The sequence below is a fragment of the Amia ocellicauda genome, chromosome 21 (assembly GCF_036373705.1).
Source record: "Amia ocellicauda isolate fAmiCal2 chromosome 21, fAmiCal2.hap1, whole genome shotgun sequence".
Lineage (NCBI taxonomy): Eukaryota > Metazoa > Chordata > Actinopteri > Amiiformes > Amiidae > Amia > Amia ocellicauda.
The window spans coordinates 11,336,685-11,361,256 of NC_089870.1; the positions used below are offsets into that span (position 1 = coordinate 11,336,685).

Consider the following 24,572-nt stretch of genomic DNA (forward strand, 5'->3'; position numbering starts at 1 on the left):
ACACCAATGAATTATGGGTAATGTAGTGCTTGTTACACACAACTCAGTCCCGAGTGGTGGGTTTAATCACATGATTGAACGCTTGTAATTTAGTTTGCAAGTTCATCATTGATAGAAAGAAAAAAATGAACAGCAACACATTTGTATTTGTTTGAATGTATTTTTTATCCTGCAACCAACAAAAACTACGTCACCCACAATTCTCTTCTATAAACATTTGGTCCGCAAAGCACAGTATTCAGGGTTTGAACTGACAGTGCAAAGAGCAGAAGATAAGCGATTTTTGTAAAGGACATCATGATCATATTAATTGGAGGTGTCGGGGCTTCTATTATTATTTTCTGTGTGTTAAAGCCTTACATCAGGTATGTACACTGTCGTATTTTGATGTAGCAGAATTCAGTCTTACGCAAGTTTAATTTTTTCCTGTATCATCGTGTGATTAACGATTATCGATTACAAACGATTTAAGACGAAATAAATACTTTATTGAGGTAAAACCCTGTGTGGTTACAATAATTCAGTTCAGTTAAGACTGCAGTAGAGTATTTTCTGACTTCATGTCAACTTGTTCTGGCATGCAGGCAGCATGTTCTAATGAAATGAGCTTAAAATGTGCAGTGCATGTATTTACTGGTATTACAGTGCCATTTGAAAATTAAGTTAACAATAAAGTACTTTAATGCAAGAATATTTCGCTAAATACACTTATGTATTTTATTTATTTCCCTAATTAATAGCATGTCCGGTTTTATCCTGGGACTGCTTGATTAAAAAAAACTACAATTACTATAGGTTTACTACCTCTGTAAAGTTGATTCCTTATTAAAACAAAATAATGGTTATTAAAATTGTATTTTTTTTAAAAAGTAATTGTTAGCTCACCAATGCCATATTTCGTTTTTTTCGAAAGTAATGATTAGCCTACATATTTTTATATTTGGCCGTGTTTTTAAAAAAGAAATGGATAGCCTACTTATTTCTTGTTTTTCAGCAAAATAAGTAATGTTTACTGATTGTTGGTTTTTGAAAAGCAAGTAATGGTTATCATTCCTTATCCCCTTTGTCCAAGAAATAAGTGGTGATTCCTCATTTCTTATTATGAAAAATAATAATTAATGACTATACTTATTTTTTTATTTTCCCATTAAATAAGTAATGGTTATGTATTTTGAATTTCTGTTTTCAGTTCAGTAATAGACAACATGTTGATAAGACAATAATTGTCATTATTTCATTTTCCCAAGGAAACAAAATACTGTCTATTGAGGAGGTATGTTCTAAGTTAATCCAGAACAGTTCCAGACAAGCCTATCTATTCTTTGAGGCGATGAATTAACATTTCATGGTCCACAGTATGGAATGCAGAATAGCATTTGAATCTTCACAAATAAGTAAATCAATTGCCACTTGGACCAAAGCAGACTCTGTGCTATGGTTAGATATAAACCCAGATTGAAACTTTTCCAATATAGTATTTCTACCTATAAAAAACAATTATTTGTTAAATACTACCTTTTCAAGAACCTTGGCTAAAAATAGGAACATTTGAAATAAGCCTAAACTTAATCAAAACTTAATTAGTTAAATTGTATTATTTGATTTTGAAGGCTTCACCAGGGTATGCTGAAGATTTCATCTGCATTACTATCATCTTTAACTCTTTTGTACTAATGAGTGAAGAAGAATCCAAAGCTGATTCAGCCTGTCCAACAGTCCTGTTTCAGTCAGGGTTTAAAGCACGAAACACACTATCTTTTTGCACAGGTGGAGTTGGAGACAGTGGAGGGAGAATGACAGCAGAGGTGACATCCTCTTATTGTAATTGAAAGCACCTGTGTGGCAGGACTCCTCTGGTGGTCATATGGTGGTAGTGACAGAGATTGTGAAGAGGAGATGACAAGAAAGGGCATCCCTCTGACTATTTGAAAGCAGTGTGTTATGAGCTTAACACCCCTTATATCCTAAAGTGATTGGCTGTTCAACAACCAATCAAATGGCAGTATAGTCATCTTGTTGTAATTTGAAAAAAATACACCTCATTGAATAGAAGTATGGCAGGACTCCACCCCACACTGCAAAGTAAAGAACATTTGTGCATATTTTATTCACATTTATAGATATTGGTTGCAAGATTTAATAGATTTGATAAAAATATTGCTGTCCATTACAACGGACAGTAGGATGGAAACATTGTTATTGCACTAAGTTCTCCAGTACTGATGAATTACCTCATTTACCTTAATTACTACTATAAACAAAGTACATCAGAACAAGAAAATGAGTTGATAATAACTATAAAATAAAATAATAAATATTAATAAAATAGTAAGGAATACAATAACCTCACACTGTACAATAACTATAGTACAGTCTAATAATCTCACAATACATTAACACTGTAAATATAGTGCAGTCTAATGACCACACACTGTTGAGTAACTATAGTGCAGTCTAATGACCACACACTGTGCAGTAACTATTCTGCAGTCTAATGACCTCACACTGTGCAGTAACTATAGTGCACTTTAATTACCTCACACTGTACAGTAACTATTCTGCAGTCTAATGACCTCACACTGTACAGTAACTATTCTGCAGTCTAATGACCTCACACAGTACAGTAACTATAGTGCAGTCTAATGACCTCACACTGTACCGTAACTATTCTGCAGTCTAATGACCTCACACTGTGCAGTAACTTCTGCAGTCTAATGACCTCACACTGTACAGTAACTATACTGCAGTCTAATGACCTCACACTGTTGAGTAACTATAGTGCAGTCTAATGTCCTCACACTGTACCGTAACTATTCTGCAGTCTAATGACCTCACACTGTGCAGTAACTATTCTGCAGTCTAATGACCTCACACTGTACAGTAACTATAGTGCACTTTAATTACCTCACACTGTACAGTAACTATCCTGCAGTCTAATGACCTCACACTGTACAGTAACTACCCTGCAGTCTAATGACCTCACACTGTACAGTAACTATCCTGCAGTGTAATGACCTCACACTGTTGAGTAACTATAGTGCAGACTAATGACCTCACACTGTACAGTAACTATTCTGCAGTCTAATGACCTCACACTCTACAATAACTATAGTGCAGTCTAATGACCTCACACTGTACAGTAACTATCCTGCAGTCTAATGACCTCACACTGTTGAGTAACTATAGTGCAGACTAATGACCTCACACTGTACAGTAACTACTCTGCAGTCTAATGACCTCACACTGTACAGTAACTATAGTGCAGTCTGACCTCACACTGTACCGTAACTATTCTGCAGTCTAATGACCTCACACTGTACAGTAACTATCCTGCAGTCTAATGACCTCACACTGTACAGTAACTATCCTGCAGTCTAATGACCTCACACTATTGAGTAACTATAGTGCAGACTAATGACCTCACACTGTACAGTAACTATTCTGCAGTCTAATGACCTCACACTGTACAGTAACTATAGTGCAGTCTAATGACCTCACACTGTACAGTAACTATAGTGCAGTCTGACCTCACACTGTACCGTAACTATTCTGCAGTCTAATGACCTCACACTGTACAGTAACTATCCTGCAGTCTAATGACCTCACACTGTACAGTAACTATCCTGCAGTCTAATGACCTCACACTATTGAGTAACTATAGTGCAGACTAATGACCTCACACTGTACAGTAACTATTCTGCAGTCTAATGACCTCACACTGTACAGTAACTATAGTGCAGTCTAATGACCTCACACTGTACAGTAACTATAGTGTACTTTAATTACCTCACACTGTACAGTAAATATTCTGCAATCTAATGACCTCACACTGCAGTAACTATTTTGCAGTCTAATGACCTCACACTGTACAGTAACTATCCTGCAGTCTAATGATCTCACACTGTACAGTATCTATAGTGCAGTCTAATGACCTCACACTGTACAGTAACTATAGTGCAGTCTATTGACCTCACACTGTACAGTAACTATAGTGCAGTCTAATGTCCTCACTGTACCGTAACTATTCTGCAGTCTAATGACCTCACACTGTACAGTAACTATCCTGCAGTCTAATGACCTCACACTGTACAGTAACTATCCTGCAGTGTAATGACCTCACACTGTTGAGTAACTATAGTGCAGACTAATGACCTCACACTGTACAGTAACTATTCTGCAGTCTAATGACCTCACACTCTACAATAACTATAGTGCAGTCTAATGACCTCACACTGTACAGTAACTATCCTGCAGTCTAATGACCTCACACTGTTGAGTAACTATAGTGCAGACTAATGACCTCACACTGTACAGTAACTACTCTGCAGTCTAATGACCTCACACTGTACAGTAACTATAGAGCAGTCTGACCTCACACTGTACCGTAACTATTCTGCAGTCTAATGACCTCACACTATTGAGTAACTATAGTGCAGACTAATGACCTCACACTGTACAGTAACTATTCTGCAGTCTAATGACCTCACACTGTACAGTAACTATAGTGCAGTCTAATGACCTCACACTGTACAGTAACTATAGTGCAGTCTGACCTCACACTGTACCGTAACTATTCTGCAGTCTAATGACCTCACACTGTACAGTAACTATCCTGCAGTCTAATGACCTCACACTGTACAGTAACTATCCTGCAGTCTAATGACCTCACACTATTGAGTAACTATAGTGCAGACTAATGACCTCACACTGTACAGTAACTATTCTGCAGTCTAATGACCTCACACTGTACAGTAACTATAGTGCAGTCTAATGACCTCACACTGTACAGTAACTATAGTGCACTTTAATTACCTCACACTGTACAGTAAATATTCTGCAATCTAATGACCTCACACTGCAGTAACTATTTTGCAGTCTAATGACCTCACACTGTACAGTAACTATCCTGCAGTCTAATGATCTCACACTGTACAGTAACTATAGTGCAGTCTAATGACCTCACACTGTACAGTAACTATCCTGCAGTCTAATGATCTCACACTGTACAGTAACTATAGTGCAGTCTAATGTCCTCACTGTACCGTAACTATTCTGCAGTCTAATGACCTCACACTGTACAGTAACTATCCTGCAGTCTAATGACCTCACACTGTACAGTAACTATAGTGCAGTCTAATGACCTCACACTGTACAGTAACTATAGTGCAGACTAATGACCTCACACTGTACAGTAACTATAGTGCAGTCTATTGACCTCACACTGTACAGTAACTATAGTGCAGTCTAATGATCTCACACTCTACAGTAACTATAGTGCAGTCTAATGACCTCACACTGTACAGTAACTATAGTGCAGTCTATTGACCTCACACTGTACAGTAACTATAGTGCAGTCTAATGTCCTCACTGTACCGTAACTATTCTGCAGTCTAATGACCTCACACTGTACAGTAACTATCCTGCAGTCTAATGACCTCACACTGTACAGTAACTATCCTGCAGTGTAATGACCTCACACTGTTGAGTAACTATAGTGCAGACTAATGACCTCACACTGTACAGTAACTATTCTGCAGTCTAATGACCTCACACTCTACAATAACTATAGTGCAGTCTAATGACCTCACACTGTACAGTAACTATCCTGCAGTCTAATGACCTCACACTGTTGAGTAACTATAGTGCAGACTAATGACCTCACACTGTACAGTAACTACTCTGCAGTCTAATGACCTCACACTGTACAGTAACTATAGAGCAGTCTGACCTCACACTGTACCGTAACTATTCTGCAGTCTAATGACCTCACACTATTGAGTAACTATAGTGCAGACTAATGACCTCACACTGTACAGTAACTATTCTGCAGTCTAATGACCTCACACTGTACAGTAACTATCCTGCAGTCTAATGACCTCACACTGTACAGTAACTATAGTGCAGTCTAATGACCTCACACTGTACAGTAACTATAGTGCAGACTAATGACCTCACACTGTACAGTAACTATAGTGCAGTCTATTGACCTCACACTGTACAGTAACTATAGTGCAGTCTAATGATCTCACACTCTACAGTAACTATAGTGCAGTCTAATGACCTCACACTGTACAGTAACTATAGTGCAGTCTATTGACCTCACACTGTACAGTAACTATAGTGCAGTTTAATGATCTCACACTGTACAGTAACTATAGTGCAGGCTAATGATCTCACACTCTACAGTAACTATAGTGCAGTCTAATGATCTCACACTCTACAGTAACTATAGTGCAGTCTAATGTCCTCACACTGTACAGTAACTATAGTGCAGTCTAATGATCTCACACTCTACAGTAACTATAGTGCAGACTAATGACCTCACACTGTACAGTAACTATAGTGCAGTCTAATGATCTCACACTCTACAGTAACTATAGTGCAGACTAATGACCTCACACTGTACAGTAACTATAGTGCAGTCTATTGACCTCACACTGTACAGTAAGTATAGTGCAGTCTAATGTCGTCACACTGTGCAGTAACTATCCTGCAGTCTAATGACCTCACACTGTGCAGTAATGTCTGCAGTCTAATGACCTCACACTGTGCAGTAACTATTCTGCAATCTAATGATCTCACACTGTACAGTAACTATAGTGCAGTTTAATGACCTCACACTGTACAGTAACTATAGTGCAGTCTAATGACCTCACACTCTACAGTAACTATAGTGCAGTCTAATGATCTCACACTCTACAGTAACTATAGTGCAGTCTAATGACCTCACACTGTGCAGTAACTATAGTGCAGTCTAATGATCTCACACTCTACAGTAACTATAGTGCAGTCTAATGACCTCACACTGTGCAGTAACTATAGTGCAGTCTAATGACCTCACACTGTACAGTAACTATAGTGCAGTCTAATGACCTCACACTGTACAGTAACTATAGTGCAGTCTAATCATCTCACACTGTACAGTAACTATAGTGCAGTCTAATGACCTCACACTGTACAGTAAGTATAGTGCAGTCTAATGTCGTCACACTGTGCAGTAATGTCTGCAATCTAATGACCTCACACTGTACAGTAACTATAGTGCAGTCTAATGACCTCACACTCTACAGTAACTATAGTGCAGTCTAATGACCTCACACTGTTGAGTAACTATAGTGCAGTCTAATGACCTCACACTGTTGAGTAACTATAGTGCAGTCTAATGACCTCACACTGTTGAGTAACTATAGTGCAGTCTAATGTCCACACACTGTACCGTAACTATTCTGCAGTCTAATGACCTCACACTGTACAGTAACTATAGTGCAGTCTAATGATCTCACACTGTACAGTAACTATAGTGCAGTCTAATGACCTCACACTGTACCGTAACTATAGTGCAGTCTAATGTCCACACACTGTACCGTAACTATTCTGCAGTCTAATGACCTCACACTGTACAGTAACTATAGTGCAGTCTAATGACCTCACACTGTACAGTAACTATAGTGCAGTCTAATGACCTCACACTGTACAGTAACTATAGTGCAGTCTAATGACCTCACACTGTACAGTAACTATAGTGCAGTCTATTGACCTCACATTGTACAGTAACTATAGTGCAGTCTAATGACCTCACACTGTACAGTAACTATCCTGCAGTCTAATGATCTCACACTCTACAGTAACTATAGTGCAGTCTAATGATCTCACACTGTACAGTAACTATAGTGCAGTCTAATGACCTCACACTGTACAGTAACTATAGTGCAGTCTAATGACCTCACACTGTGCAGTAACTATAGTGCAGTCTAATGATCTCACAGTGTACAGTAACTATAGTGCAGTCTATTGACCTCACACTGTACAGTATCTATAGTGCAGTCTAATGATCTCACACTGTACAGTAACTATAGTGCAGTCTAATGACCTCACACTGTACAGTAAGTATAGTGCAGTCTAATGTCGTCACACTGTACAGTAATGTCTGCAGTCTAATGACCTCACACTGTGCAGTAACTATTCTGCAATCTAATGATCTCACACTGTGCAGTAACTATAGTGCAGTCTATTGACCTCACACTGTACAGTAACTATAGTGCAGTCTAATGATGTCACACTGTACAGTAACTATAGTGCAGTCTAATGACCTCACACTGTACAGTAAGTATAGTGCAGTCTAATGACCTCACACTGTACAGTAACTATAGTGCAGTCTAATGACCTCACACTGTGCAGTAATGTCTGCAGTCTAATGACCTCACACTGTGCAGTAACTATTCTGCAATCTATTGACCTCACACTGTACAGTAACTATAGTGCAGTCTAATGATCTCACACTGTACAGTAACTATAGTGCAGTCTAATGTCCACACACTGTACCGTAACTATTCTGCAGTCTAATGACCTCCCACTGTACAGTAACTATAGTGCAGTTTAATGATCTCACACTCTACAGTAACTATAGTGCAGTCTAATGACCTCACACTGTACAGTAACTATAGTGCAGTCTAATGTCCACACACTGTACCGTAACTATTCTGCAGTCTAATGTCCACACACTGTACCGTAACTATTCTGCAGTCTAATGACCTCACACTGTACAGTAACTATAGTACAGTCTAATGACCTCACACTGTACAGTAACTATAGTGCAGTCTATTGACCTCACACTGTACAGTAACTATCCTGCAGTCTAATGACCTCACACTGTACAGTAACTATAGTGCAGTCTAATGACCTCACACTGTACAGTAACTATAGTGCAGTCTGACCTCACACTGTACCGTAAGTATACTTCAGTCTAATGACCTCACACTGTACAGTAACTATCCTGCAGTCTAATGACCTCACACTGTACAGTAACTATCCTGCAGTCTAATGACCTCACACTGTTGAGTAACTATAGTGCAGACTAATGACCTCACACTGTACAGTAACTATTCTGCAGTCTAATGACCTCACACTGTACAGTAACTATAGTGCAGTCTAATGACCTCACACTGTACAGTAACTATAGTGCACTTTAATTACCTCACACTGTACAGTAAATATTCTGCAATCTAATGACCTCACACTGCAGTAACTATTTTGCAGTCTAATGACCTCACACTGTACAGTAACTATCCTGCAGTCTAATGATCTCTCACTGTACCGTAACTATTCTGCAGTCTAATGACCTCACACTGTACAGTAACTATCCTGCAGTCTAATGACCTCACACTGTACAGTAACTATAGTGCAGTCTAATGACCTCACACTGTACAGTAACTATAGTGCAGACTAATGACCTCACACTGTACAGTAACTATAGTGCAGTCTATTGACCTCACACTGTACAGTAACTATAGTGCAGTCTAATGATCTCACACTCTATAGTAACTATAGTGCAGTCTAATGACCTCACACTCTACAGTAACTATAGTGCAGTCTAATGACCTCACACTGTACAGTAACTATAGTGCAGTCTATTGACCTCACACTGTACAGTAACTATAGTGCAGTTTAACGATCTCACACTGTACAGTAACTATAGTGCAGGCTAATGATCTCACACTCTACAGTAACTATACTGCAGTCTAATGATCTCACACTCTACAGTAACTATAGTGCAGTCTAATGTCCTCACACTGTACAGTAACTATAGTGCAGTCTAATGATCTCACACTCTACAGTAACTATAGTGCAGACTAATGACCTCACACTGTACAGTAACTATAGTGCAGTCTAATGATCTCACACTCTACAGTAACTATAGTGCAGACTAATGACCTCACACTGTACAGTAACTATAGTGCAGTCTATTGACCTCACACTGTACAGTAAGTATAGTGCAGTCTAATGTCGTCACACTGTGCAGTAATGTCTGCAGTCTAATGACCTCACACTGTGCAGTAACTATTCTGCAATCTAATGATCTCACACTGTGCAGTAACTATAGTGCAGTCTATTGACCTCACACTGTACAGTAACTATAGTGCAGTCTAATGATGTCACACTGTACAGTAACTATAGTGCAGTCTAATGACCTCACACTGTACAGTAAGTATAGTGCAGTCTAATGACCTCACACTGTACAGTAACTATAGTGCAGTCTAATGACCTCACACTGTGCAGTAATGTCTGCAGTCTAATGACCTCACACTGTGCAGTAACTATTCTGCAATCTATTGACCTCACACTGTACAGTAACTATAGTGCAGTCTAATGATCTCACACTGTACAGTAACTATAGTGCAGTCTAATGTCCACACACTGTACCGTAACTATTCTGCAGTCTAATGACCTCACACTGAACAGTAACAATAGTGCAGTCTAATGTCCACACACTGTACCGTAACTATTCTGCAGTCTAATGACCTCCCACTGTACAGTAACTATAGTGCAGTTTAATGATCTCACACTCTACAGTAACTATAGTGCAGTCTAATGACCTCACACTGTACAGTAACTATAGTGCAGTCTAATGTCCACACACTGTACCGTAACTATTCTGCAGTCTAATGTCCACACACTGTACCGTAACTATTCTGCAGTCTAATGACCTCACACTGTACAGTAACTATAGTGCAGTTTAATGATCTCACACTGTACAGTAACTATAGTGCAGGCTAATGATCTCACACTCTACAGTAACTATAGTGCAGTCTAATGATCTCACACTCTACAGTAACTATAGTGCAGTCTAATGTCCTCACACTGTACAGTAACTATAGTGCAGTCTAATGATCTCACACTCTACAGTAACTATAGTGCAGACTAATGACCTCACACTGTACAGTAACTATAGTGCAGTCTAATGATCTCACACTCTACAGTAACTATAGTGCAGACTAATGACCTCACACTGTACAGTAACTATAGTGCAGTCTATTGACCTCACACTGTACAGTAAGTATAGTGCAGTCTAATGTCGTCACACTGTGCAGTAATGTCTGCAGTCTAATGACCTCACACTGTGCAGTAACTATTCTGCAATCTAATGATCTCACACTGTGCAGTAACTATAGTGCAGTCTATTGACCTCACACTGTACAGTAACTATAGTGCAGTCTAATGATGTCACACTGTACAGTAACTATAGTGCAGTCTAATGACCTCACACTGTACAGTAAGTATAGTGCAGTCTAATGACCTCACACTGTACAGTAACTATAGTGCAGTCTAATGACCTCACACTGTGCAGTAATGTCTGCAGTCTAATGACCTCACACTGTGCAGTAACTATTCTGCAATCTATTGACCTCACACTGTACAGTAACTATAGTGCAGTCTAATGATCTCACACTGTACAGTAACTATAGTGCAGTCTAATGTCCACACACTGTACCGTAACTATTCTGCAGTCTAATGACCTCACACTGAACAGTAACAATAGTGCAGTCTAATGTCCACACACTGTACCGTAACTATTCTGCAGTCTAATGACCTCCCACTGTACAGTAACTATAGTGCAGTTTAATGATCTCACACTCTACAGTAACTATAGTGCAGTCTAATGACCTCACACTGTACAGTAACTATAGTGCAGTCTAATGTCCACACACTGTACCGTAACTATTCTGCAGTCTAATGACCTCACACTGTACAGTAACTATAGTACAGTCTAATGACCTCACACTGTACAGTAACTATAGTGCAGTCTATTGACCTCACACTGTACAGTAACTATCCTGCAGTCTAATGACCTCACACTGTTGAGTAACTATAGTGCAGACTAATGACCTCACACTGTACAGTAACTACTCTGCAGTCTAATGACCTCACACTGTACAGTAACTATAGTGCAGTCTGACCTCACACTGTACCGTAACTATTCTGCAGTCTAATGACCTCACACTGTACAGTAACTATCCTGCAGTCTAATGACCTCACACTGTACAGTAACTATAGTGCAGTCTAATGACCTCACACTGTACAGTAACTATAGTGCAGTCTGACCTCACACTGTACCGTAAGTATACTTCAGTCTAATGACCTAACACTGTACAGTAACTATCCTGCAGTCTAATGACCTCACACTGTACAGTAACTATCCTGCAGTCTAATGACCTCACACTATTGAGTAACTATAGTGCAGACTAATGACCTCACACTGTACAGTAACTATTCTGCAGTCTAATGACCTCACACTGTACAGTAACTATAGTGCAGTCTAATGACCTCACACTGTACAGTAACTATAGTGCACTTTAATTACCTCACACTGTACAGTAAATATTCTGCAATCTAATGACCTCACACTGCAGTAACTATTTTGCAGTCTAATGACCTCACACTGTACAGTAACTATCCTGCAGTCTAATGATCTCACACTGTACAGTAACTATAGTGCAGTCTAATGACCTCACACTGTACAGTAACTATCCTGCAGTCTAATGATCTCACACTGTACAGTAACTATAGTGCAGTCTAATGTCCTCACTGTACCGTAACTATTCTGCAGTCTAATGACCTCACACTGTACAGTAACTATCCTGCAGTCTAATGACCTCACACTGTACAGTAACTATAGTGCAGTCTAATGACCTCACACTGTACAGTAACTATAGTGCAGACTAATGACCTCACACTGTACAGTAACTATAGTGCAGTCTATTGACCTCACACTGTACAGTAAGTATAGTGCAGTCTAATGTCGTCACACTGTGCAGTAATGTCTGCAGTCTAATGACCTCACACTGTGCAGTAACTATTCTGCAATCTAATGATCTCACACTGTACAGTAACTATAGTGCAGTTTAATGACCTCACACTGTACAGTAACTATAGTGCAGTCTAATGACCTCACACTCTACAGTAACTATAGTGCAGTCTAATGACCTCACACTGTTGAGTAACTATAGTGCAGTCTAATGACCTCACACTGTTGAGTAACTATAGTGCAGTCTAATGATCTCACACTGTACAGTAACTATAGTGCAGTAATGTCTGCAGTCTAATGATCTCACACTGTACAGTAACTATAGTGCAGTCTAATGATCTCACACTCTACAGTAACTATAGTGCAGTCTAATGATCTCACACTCTACAGTAACTATAGTGCAGTCTAATGACCTCACACTGTGCAGTAACTATAGTGCAGTCTAATGATCTCACACTCTACAGTAACTATAGTGCAGTCTAATGACCTCACACTGTGCAGTAACTATAGTGCAGTCTAATGACCTCACACTGTACAGTAACTATAGTGCAGTCTAATGACCTCACACTGTGCAGTAACTATAGTGCAGTCTATTGACCTCACACTGTACAGTAACTATAGTGCAGTCTAATCATCTCACACTGTACAGTAACTATAGTGCAGACTAATGACCTCACACTGTACAGTAAGTATAGTGCAGTCTAATGTCGTCACACTGTGCAGTAATGTCTGCAATCTAATGACCTCACACTGTACAGTAACTATAGTGCAGTCTAATGACCTCACACTCTACAGTAACTATAGTGCAGTCTAATGACCTCACACTGTTGAGTAACTATAGTGCAGTCTAATGACCTCACACTGTTGAGTAACTATAGTGCAGTCTAATGACCTCACACTGTTGAGTAACTATAGTGCAGTCTAATGTCCACACACTGTACCGTAACTATTCTGCAGTCTAATGACCTCACACTGTACAGTAACTATAGTGCAGTCTAATGATCTCACACTGTACAGTAACTATAGTGCAGTCTAATGACCTCACACTGTACCGTAACTATAGTGCAGTCTAATGTCCACACACTGAACCGTAACTATTCTGCAGTCTAATGACCTCACACTGTACAGTAACTATAGTGCAGTCTAATGACCTCACACTGTACAGTAACTATAGTGCAGTCTAATGACCTCACACTGTACAGTAACTATAGTGCAGTCTATTGACCTCACATTGTACAGTAACTATAGTGCAGTCTAATGACCTCACACTGTACATATAACTATCCTGCAGTCTAATGATCTCACACTCTACAGTAACTATAGTGCAGTCTAATGATCTCACACTGTACAGTAACTATAGTGCAGTCTAATGACCTCACACTGTACAGTAACTATAGTGCAGTCTAATGACCTCACACTGTACAGTAACTATAGTGCAGTCTAATGACCTCACACTGTACAGTAACTATAGTGCAGTCTAATGACCTCACACTGTGCAGTAACTATAGTGCAGTCTAATGATCTCACAGTGTACAGTAACTATAGTGCAGTCTATTGACGTCACACTGTACAGTAACTATAGTGCAGTCTAATGATCTCACACTGTACAGTAACTATAGTGCAGTCTAATGACCTCACACTGTACAGTAAGTATAGTGCAGTCTAATGTCGTCACACTGTGCAGTAATGTCTGCAGTCTAATGACCTCACACTGTGCAGTAACTATTCTGCAATCTAATGATCTCACACTGTGCAGTAACTATAGTGTAGTCTATTGACCTCACACTGTACAGTAACTATAGTGCAGTCTAATGATCTCACACTGTACAGTAACTATAGTGCAGTCTAATGACCTCACACTGTACAGTAAGTATAGTGCAGTCTAATGACCTCACACTGTACAGTAACTATAGTGCAGTCTAATGACCTCACACTGTGCAGTAATGTCTGCAGTCTAATGACCTCACACTGTGCAGTAACTATTCTGCAATCTATTGACCTCACACTGTACAGTAACTATAGTGCAGTCTAATGATCTCACACTGTACAGTAACTATAGTGCAGTCTAATGTCCACACACTGTACCGTAACTATTCTGCAGTCTAATGACCTCACACTGAACAGTAACAATAGTGTAGTCTAATGTCCACACACTGTACCGTAACTATTCTGCAGTCTAATGACCTCCCACTGTACAGTAACTATAGTGCAGTTTAATGATCTCACACTCTACAGTAACTATAGTGCAGTCTAATGACCTCACACTGTACAGTAACTATAGTGCAGTCTAATGTCCACACACTGTACCGTAACTATTCTGCAGTCTAATGTCCACACACTGTACCGTAACTATTCTGCAGTCTAATGACCTCACACTGTACAGAAACTATAGTGCAGTCTAATGACCTCACACTGTACAGTAACTATAGTGCAGTCTATTGACCTCACACTGTACAGTAACTATAGTGCTATATGATGTTGGTATTGTTTTTTTAAAATGATGTCCTTTCAAATGGACAAAAAATGTAACAAAGTTTTGATTAAAACATTTTTTTATTCAGTTTCATTTCTGGTTGCCTTAAAGATAATAAAAAGGCATTGTTATATTTTTCAAAACCTTGGAACATAATTCAGGTCTACAATTGACCCATTGTCCATATTTTCCTTGTTTTAGTTTTAGTTTTTTAATCTTTGCTGATTGTCAATGAATGTAATATTGTGATCCCATATTTGCAGCCCTGTGATACTATATACATACATGAGACCTGAAGCCAATTTTTTTTTTTTCAGGAAATATGCCGCAGGTGGAGTATGTAAGTCAAATGCTCGTCTCGATGGAAGGACTGTGGTCATCACTGGAGCGAACACTGGGATAGGGAAGGAGACAGCGAGAGACCTTGCGTCACGGGGTAAATGGCATTTTTGTTTGTGTTCAGTGTAATGCTTAACAAGTGAGCCAGGTGACCGGGAATGTCCATAAAGCAGGCAGTATTCTGTATTTTGATGTTCTTTGTAGTAATTTCAGATCACCTAGCAGGAAGAATAATATTTGCATTTTTTTGTAGCAACTATAAGATCCATACAATAGATTTTTTGTTCTGGCTTACTGTTGCAGGCGCTCGAGTGGTCATTGCCTGTCGAGACGTGGCGCGAGGAGAGGCCACAGCGGCAGAGATCCGCTCTGAAACAGGAAACCAGCAGGTTGTGGTGAAGGATCTAGACCTGGCTAACACTCGGTCCATAAAGTCCTTTGTCGAGGGCTTCCTGAAAGGTATGGGAATCATTCTGGTTATACAAATGGATGGATCAGGCAGGTAACTCATTTTATACTTTAAATAATGTTAAAGCATATCCACTTGATGGCCATTTACTACCTGCATCAACTACAACAGCTTGAATAGTCAAATGGTCAAACAACAACTTTCAGTGAACATGAAATAAGGGATTTGTTTAAAAGTTGTCTTACCTGTTCACATTTTGCTGTGCAGTTTATTCACTATCTATTTGTATTTATTTGTATTTATTTGTTTCTTCAGGCAAACTCAGGTCATTTCCTTTCAACAGCATGCTGTTTCTTCCAAATGCACTCCATCCTATTTTTACTTTTTTATTATTTCTTTCATAATATATCCGTATATGCACTGATTTGTAGACATAACTTTTGACTTTTTCAAGTATCCACTGATCTACTTTTCTAAGATTTCATTTGAAGTTCAGTTGTCTTGCTGGCATCTAAGAGTTCTTGAATTTGAAGCTGCTGGTCTTCACGTGTTTTTGCAATATGACAAATTCTTGAACACTTCTTCAGCAGTTGCTGTGAAGAGGTTTGGAGAGATTGTCTCTCCTAGACACACACTCCTTTGCAGATCTTGATCTTGTCAGTATCTTGGTGGAGTCGGATTGTTGATGTGGAATTGCTTTTGCCGAGTTTGTATATATTGAATCAAATGCTATATTGTAATTAACAAAGCCCAGGCACAGAGGACTATCATATTCTTTGCATTTTTCCAATAAAATCTCATCGAACTTGTATATGATCCATTGTGTTACATCCACTTCTAAATCCTGCTTCTTCTCTTGGCTGAGTGAAGTCCAGAATGTCTTGAAGGCGATGTGTTAATATCTTTGTAAATACTTTGTATAAAATAAGTAGACTAATGGGCCTATAGTTCAACAAATCTTTTGTCCCCTTTCTTGTGAAGGAGAATAGCAGCCGTTTGTTCCGTTTAAGTGGTATTTGATTAATACATTTTCCACTGCTCACTTATGCCTGTGAAACCTGGTTATTTAACACAAAAATGCTACAGAATCAGCAGATGATGAAGCATAGGATGATGCTTGGAATAGAAGTAATGAATGGCTCCAAGAACATACATAAATGTGATAATTGAAAGAGTGAAAAAGTTTTCTAATACCAGCATTATTCATTTTTCCAGATGAGAAACAGCTCCATATTCTGATAAACAATGCTGGGGTGATGATGTGCCCATATTCAAAAACTGCTGATGGCTTTGAGATGCAGTTTGGAGTCAACCACCTGGGTGAGTCTGACAGTGAGGCATCCCAGCTCACAAACACTCACACTCCGTAAGAATTTCAGTACAAAAATTAGACCAAAAACTATAGATTGGATGAAGACCTAAAGATTAACCTTTTATTGGCCAACTGTAAATATTACAGTATATTATTCATAGAGATTTATTTTTTAGATCATGTCCCGCACAGGTCATTTTCTCTTGACTCACCTGCTGATGGAGCGCCTCAAGCAAAGCGCACCCTCTCGCATCATCATCGTGTCCTCTCTGGCGCACAACATGGGCCGAATCAAATTCGATGATCTTCAGAGTGAGCGGAGCTACGACAGTGGTCTGGCCTACTGCCAGAGCAAGCTGGCCAATGTCATGTTTACCAGAGAACTGGCCAAGCGGCTGCAAGGTACTGGATCTGAGACGGGTGACTTGGTAACAGACCCCTGCTGTGTTAAGAGGAGCACTCTCGCTATCATACGTGTCTAGTACTCTCTGCTTAGTAAACCCTCTTTGCAAAGGTGTCTTGGCTTTGATTAGATGATAGAAGCACCCAGCAAAAATACATATGCAATCAAAGAATTTAGAATCTGATATCAGATCAGATTTTAAACTTGATTCTGTCTTTGGTTATGATTGTGTGGTATTATTTCAACACTGCAGTGTTAGTGCTGTATCCCAGTGTGCTCTGCTGTTGTGCAGGGTCAGGCGTGACGGTGAACTCTGTGCACCCCGGCTCCGTGCGCTCTGAACTGGTCAGGCACTCCACCATGATGGCTCTGGTGTTCCGGCTCTTCTCCTTCTTCATCAAGACTCCCAGGGAAGGAGCGCAGACCTCGGTGTACTGTGCCGTGGCAGAGGAGCTGGAGTCGGTCACCGGAAAGCATTTCAGGTGAGGAAGGTGAATCCTAGTCTAAAGCAAACAGGTACTCAGTAATATAGCTTTATACATTACCTCATTTTGCTAACATTAAAGTAGCTCTTTCAACACCAACTTAACAGCTTACCTACACATGCCCAATTGAACTTAGTTTTACACTTTTCTTCTGCAATAAAACCATTTTATTTTCCTTGACAGCTATTCTATTTTTCCAGCACATCCTTCATTTTTCTTGAAAATAATTTCCACAAAAGCACCAGATTGTTTCTCGGTCTTCACTCTCACTCTTGGTAGTAGCCCACTCCTGCTTCCCCACAACAAGGGCGTGTCTGCATCCTGCTTTTATGCAGGCACTGGCCAATCATGGAAGCTCTGTGGGTCAGGTGCTCGACAGTGCCAATTCATCACCCCAGGGCTTCTGGGCAAAGTAGTGCATTCCAAGTCGGCCATTTTGTGCCCCTCCTAGCACCATGTTACAAAATGTACACATGCATATACACTCACCTAAAGGATTATTAGGAACACCTGTTCAATTTCTCATTAATGCAATTATCTAACCAACCAATCACATGGCAGTTGCTTCAATGCATTTAGGGGTGTGGTCCTGGTCAAGACAATCTCCTGAACTCCAAACTGAATGTTTGAATGGGAAAGAAAGGTGATTTAAGCAATTTTGAGCGTGGCATGGTTGTTGGTGCCAGACGGGCCGGTCTGAGTATTTCACAATCTGCTCAGTTACTGGGATTTTCACGCACAACCATTTCTAGGGTTTACAAAGAATGGTGTGAAAAGGGAAAAACATCCAGTATGCGGCAGTCCTGTGGGCGAAAATGCCTTGTTGATGCTAGAGGTCAGAGGAGAATGGGCCGACTGATTCAAGCTGATAGAAGAGCAACTTTGACTGAAATAACCACTCGTTACAACCGAGGTATGCAGCAAAGCATTTGTGAAGCCACAACACGTACAACCTTGAGGCAGATGGGCTACAACAGCAGAAGACCCCACCGGGTACCACTCATCTCCACTACAAATAGGAAAAAGAGGCTACAATTTGCACAAGCTCACCAAAATTGGACAGTTGAAGACTGGAAAAATGTTGCCTGGTCTGATGAGTCTCGATTTCTGTTGAGACATTCAGATGGTAGAGTCAGAATTTGGCGTAAACAGAATGAGAACATGGATCCATCATGCCTTGTTACCACTGTGCAGGCTGCTGGTGGTGGTGTAATGGTGTGGGGGATGTTTTCTTGGCACACTTTAGGCCCCTTAGTGCCAATTGGGCATCGTTTAAATGCCACGGCCTACCTGAGCATTGTTTCTGACCATGTCCATCCCTTTATGACCACCATGTACCCATCCTCTGATGGCTACTTCCAGCAGGATAATGCACCATGTCACAAAGGTCGAATCATTTCAAATTGGTTTCTTGAATATGACAGTGAGTTCACTGTACTAAACTGGCCCCCACAGTCACCAGATCTCAACCCAATAGAGCATCTTTGGGATGTGGTGGAACGGGAGCTTCGTGCCCTGGATGTGCATCCCACAAATCTCCATCAACTGCAAGATGCTATCCTATCAATATGGGCCAACATTTCTAAAGAATGCTTTCAGCACCTTGTTGAATCAATGCCACGTAGAATGAAGGCAGTTCTGAAGGCGAAAGGGGGTCAAACACAGTATTAGTATGGTGTTCCTAATAATCCTTTAGGTGAGTGTATGTCACATGAATCCGTATATTACAGTTAACCACTTTTTTCACTCACAGTGATTGCAGTCCTGCTTTTGTGGCGCCACAGGGGCGCAATGAGGAAGTGGCAAAGCGGCTCTGGGATGTCAGCTGTGACCTGCTGGGAATCCAGTGGGAGTGATGTGTGCCACCCCCTCTCCCAGGAGTGAAACACTTTGTACTTCAGTGGTCCAAATGGCTTTCAGAAAAATACAATGCATTTAAAACACTTAACATTATACAACATTCACAACATTAAAGGGGAACAAGCATAGTCCATAATTTTTTTTTATTGAATTATACATGCTATACCACACACTGCGTTTACCACCTGCTGTTCTTTCTGAACAAATGTCTACCAATATTAAATCTATGCCTACCTCATTATAGCACCAATTAAATACATTCCTGCTAGAGACTTGTCAAGCTTTGCATACACTGTTTAGCTTTTTTTGAAAAGTGATGGCTGTGTTCCTGAAGATATATAGCATTTGACCCATCTAAAATCTCAGGTTGATTGGTTTCATGTGAAAAGCTTGCAAAACCCAAAAGGACAAAAGAAGAAATTTACAGTGCCAGGTTTGTAATGTGCAGGTTCTGCCTAAATTGAGTACTATAGATTTGTCTGAATGTAGGCTTGCAAAGTAAGTGATGTTGCATTGAGGAAAAATATAAACGGCGTTAAATACTATATACGTTTAAATACTGTACACAATGACTGTACTATAGTTGGGCCTACTAGTGTAGCCTACTGTAAAATGCCTTAAATACTTTTTGAAGTTTTGTAAAATCTGCATCTTTATTAAAATATCCTGGGAATAAGCGTCATACTTAAAATAAAACCCTTGAATTTATTGCAAACATCGTGTAGAAGTTTTTTTAATAAATACCCTCTCTATAACACCACCCCCCACTATATTGCCAGTATTGCCCATGGTTTTTACCAGGTGGTATAATGAGAGCTGACTGTAATTATCAATTACTTGTATAATACATACAAATTAGGAATCAAATGATCCAGTTAATAAAGTTGTCTTTAATTGAAATCTCATTTGTTGGTTAATAAAAAAAATCATACAATAAATGAAATTAACAACAAACTAGTATTAAGTATTTTTTTTTCCATTACACACAAAACCATTCCAAAAAATAGAATTGTGATCACAACGAAGCTATTATTATTGGGGGCACATAAATGTAAAACAAAATGTATTTAACAGTACAATATGTTTACTGTGATTAGGGCAACTCGTTACTGTGAATTCAGAACGCAAGTGAAATGCAGGTTTCTACACAGAGGTAAAGTGCTTATCTTACAGTGCATTTACTGATCTAGAAAACATCGCCATTAGATCTCCTTCGCATAAACCAGACAACCGTAGGATGAACAAAAAGGCTTGAAAAAGAAAAAGAAAACAAGTCTTTGCAGTGGTAAATGGTGCTCCATATTAATACATATTCATTAAAGTTATCCTGTAGTAAGATAACAGCCAAGTTTTACTTTCTGTTTTACAAATAACTGGGAAGTAGCATACAAAGTTGCATCAAAGGCAGGCTCGATTGCCCCTCGTCTATATGTTTAAAACGTGAAAAGTGTTGTCTATCTACACAGAAGTGACAGCATGAAAAAACTAAATCTGATGTAACCATATACCTGGCTTTCAACTAGTAGCTGAAAAAGTGAACCCTGAAATCATTGTTCTGGAGGCTTGTGTCATGCCTTTTGACCTGTGGACACCTGTGCAACAGTTACACACAATACATGAAATAATAACCTACAAAGAGAGAGAGATGATTCTGCTGAATAATAATGAGATGTCTATAGTGCAGTTTCTTAACCATTCATGATACACTTTTTACACATTACTTTTTCTTGCTTTCATTTAATCCCAATTTGCAATAAATCACTGTGATCCCCAGTATGCTAATCATAGACAAGAATATACAAGCACACTCTGGGATCTGATTTGAACCTCTATTCCCAGGCTGTAGTCCACATCCTGGAAACTGAGCAGAGACTTTAAACCAACCACTCAACTCTATTTTATGCAGAACCAAATTATATAAAATATTCAATATAAGCAGGATAATTATTTTTAAACTTACTTATGTACATTCTGGTCAATGGCTAACTATGCATTCCTTTACATTTTCTACTTTTAATTGCACATATTTAGTTAGATACATTTAGTAATAGACACTTGACTATTCGTAATTGAACACAAACTGCTACAGAAAACATTGTGAGTATAAAAATACAAAAAAACAATTGTTCACAAGGTCAAATAACAGCTACAGACATGTAACCCCACCTCACAGTGTAAGTGATCTGGCAGTATTCCTGTAGAGCAGCTCTGTTATAAACTGAAATGGCAAATCAGACATCAACTTCTCTTGCGTCACTAATAACTATACTGCTGGGGGAATCGCATTCATCAAAAGGATGACGGTCATTAAAGGCAAGTGTAGGCCTTCACCCAATACACCGTGAATGGCTGTTTTTTATAGTTTTTCTGCCGCCTATTACCTTTTTGTTACATAGTGTATATATCAATTAATACAAAAATAAAAAAAGTTTGTACAAGTAATTATACTAGATGTTCTGCACTGAGATACACACACTGTGTATAGCCCTCAATGGCCTAAATAGCATTTCCCTTTTTTCTGATTTTTTTCCCCAAACAATGTCTCACAATGAAAAGCAGATAATGTCCCAAATTAGGCCTTTAGCATCCCCCTTAGGAGGTAAATGTATTCCAAAAGACAGGCTACAACCAATTCAAGGTCCAATTCCCTTATTCACACCCAGTCCAAATTCCAATTCCAATTCTTTTTACTATCGACATAATAGGAACTGAATTGAAAAAGGAATTACAAACAGAATTGGAATGGAATAACTGGAATTGACCCCAACCCTGTCAGTTTGAGCTTCAAGGCAAATTATTTTGTATTTATCCCTTTAAGGTACTGTGCAAAAAAAAAAAAAATAATAATAATTTCCTTTCGATTTCAACAAGAAGATAAATAAATGCGTGTTGTTAAGCCAAGGATTACAAATGTTCAAGGTTATTATTTCATTTGGCGGTAATCACAGGAATTGTTTTTTGGTTTACCTCTGTGACCATCACACTGGGATGTTACAGAATCAACACTGTCTTAGTGGGTGCTGCCGATTTGAATGTGTGTGACAACAACTTCCTATACAAATAGGATGTCCCAAATCTTCCAGCTGTAGTTGCAGAAAATTAAAGTGATATTTGGAAATGAAGGCAAGGCATAATTACAAATAATATTGTGCAGTATGGCATAGCTAAGTTTCTATACAGTATTATACACATTTAATACAGGGAGGAAGAATGCTGACCAAAAAACACTTTTTTTTTTGTACATTTGAAAACAACAACACATCAGTATATAAAAGGACTGACAGAATGACATGATTTAAACAAAAAGTATAAGATTAGCTACACCTCAGCTTTCTTATAAACCCATGAATAGTGGCATGCATTTTAATTCTGGCAAATTCTGTATTTTTCTTTTTAAAAAAGCCCCCATTACTCTTTTTTTTAATCCTTGAATAAAAAATAGATTCTTCATACAATTCTGCAGTGAATGAAGCACAGAAAGTTGATTACCCTATACTCTATGCATTTTTTATTTTTAATGTTTTAATCAGTTTTGTTAAAGGGTCTTTCCAGATAACAGGCAATAACAATAACAATAGGCAGCTAAATACTATTTCTGTTGTGTGTTATGAAATAACAGCTGGTAAAGTAGAGAATTCTGGTAGCAAAATGTTTGAGCTTGTTTTTATTAATTATTTCTGGCCTTATTAGAGAGAGGGATGGATAAATCATATAAATTACATAAATCAAGCAAAGTCATCACAAATAACAAATAATCTCAATATTTTGCCTCAACAAAAGCCCTTAAAGATATGGATACACACTGCATTGCCGATTGCTACTATGCAGATATATTTGTCAATTGAAAAGAAAAAGTAAACCAATTTGTTTGAAACTGAAACAAAAAGCTGCTACACATAGTGCATTGCTACTTGGCTTGAGCTCAGAAAATGAAGCACTTCATTCAGATGCATTCGGAAGAATCCCTTACAGTGAGGTAGGAAAAAACAACACTCTCAGTTACACCACAACCAGTTTATAAACAAAGGCAGCATTTGTGTGTCTGATATTCAAGGTCTATTTCAGTAATCTCAATAATCTCAGTAATCTCCCATTACATTTACACATCTGGTGTTGGCAAGAGCGAGGAAAGGGTCCTTGGGTCTTGGGTCATATTGCTTGTGTTGGCTGCAGTGACTCTGGGCTGCAGGGTTATCTGTGAGTACCTGCTCGGCTTTGTCGCGGTGTGGCTTTGGCTTGATGTTCAGAGAGCCACTGCCGGCAGATGTCCCGCATGACCATGTCTCCGGCACTTTCCGCTGCCTGGAGGACCTCCTGCACCAGCTGCGAGGCACGGGGCAGTTCCAGCTTCACTGCCAGCAGGTAGGCCGAGCGCAGCTTACTGCACAGCAGATAGGCCTTGATCTGGGGGGAACCAGCAAGACAGCACACACTAAGCTCAGCCGTTCAGCAACCCCCCGGCAGTCTATTAATAATATATAATTTTTAATTGTAATGCATCTACAGAAAAAACAGACTAATAACACACTATTAATATTCTGTTACATACTTAACGTTAAGGAACAGCTGCTGTAGTTTTAGAAATTACTGGTTTATAGGCCATCATATGTTGTTTCAAGTGTGCATAAAAAATTAGACTATTTTTTGGCTTCTTGGATAAACACCATTTGTTACTGAATTTACTGAAATTAATTGTGTGCTTGATGGG

At 39.1% G+C, this 24,572-nt stretch overlaps 2 protein-coding genes across 5 annotated transcripts in view; one reads left to right on the forward strand and one right to left on the reverse strand.

Moving 5' to 3' along the window:
- The first annotated feature begins 68 nt into the window (after positions 1–68).
- On the forward strand, positions 69–20,818 carry rdh12 (retinol dehydrogenase 12). 2 transcript variants are annotated; one of them, XM_066694813.1, is made up of 7 exons: positions 69–365; positions 15,374–15,492; positions 15,699–15,854; positions 17,020–17,124; positions 17,309–17,518; positions 17,818–18,001; positions 19,758–20,579. In XM_066694813.1, exons 1-7 carry the CDS (start codon positions 298–300, stop codon positions 19,858–19,860), a joined length of 945 nt encoding a protein of 314 aa, XP_066550910.1. In that variant the 5' UTR covers positions 69–297; the 3' UTR covers positions 19,861–20,579. The 2 variants fall into 2 exon arrangements, with proteins under 2 accessions (XP_066550910.1, XP_066550909.1); XM_066694812.1 differs by having other exon boundaries at positions 71–365; positions 17,812–18,001; positions 19,758–20,818.
- The window catches only part of zfyve26 (zinc finger, FYVE domain containing 26), a 30,075-nt gene continuing 25,495 nt past the window's right edge, over positions 19,993–24,572 (reverse strand). For all 3 annotated transcript variants that reach the window (XM_066694811.1, XM_066694809.1, XM_066694810.1), the window contains exon 42: positions 19,993–24,268. In XM_066694811.1, coding sequence (XP_066550908.1) covers positions 24,056–24,268 — 213 coding nt within the window. In that variant the 3' untranslated portion in view covers positions 19,993–24,055. The remainder of the gene's footprint in view (positions 24,269–24,572) is intronic.

Bases quoted from the DNA above. Each gene is read 5' to 3' on its own strand.
- rdh12 (XM_066694812.1), top strand. From the start codon at position 298: ATGATCATATTAATTGGAGGTGTCGGGGCTTCTATTATTATTTTCTGT. The intron at 17,519-17,811 runs GTACTGGATCTG...GCTGTTGTGCAG, and splicing joins ACTGGCCAAGCGGCTGCAAG to GGTCAGGCGTGACGGTGAAC. The intron at 18,002-19,757 runs GTGAGGAAGGTG...TTTCACTCACAG, and splicing joins GTCACCGGAAAGCATTTCAG to TGATTGCAGTCCTGCTTTTG.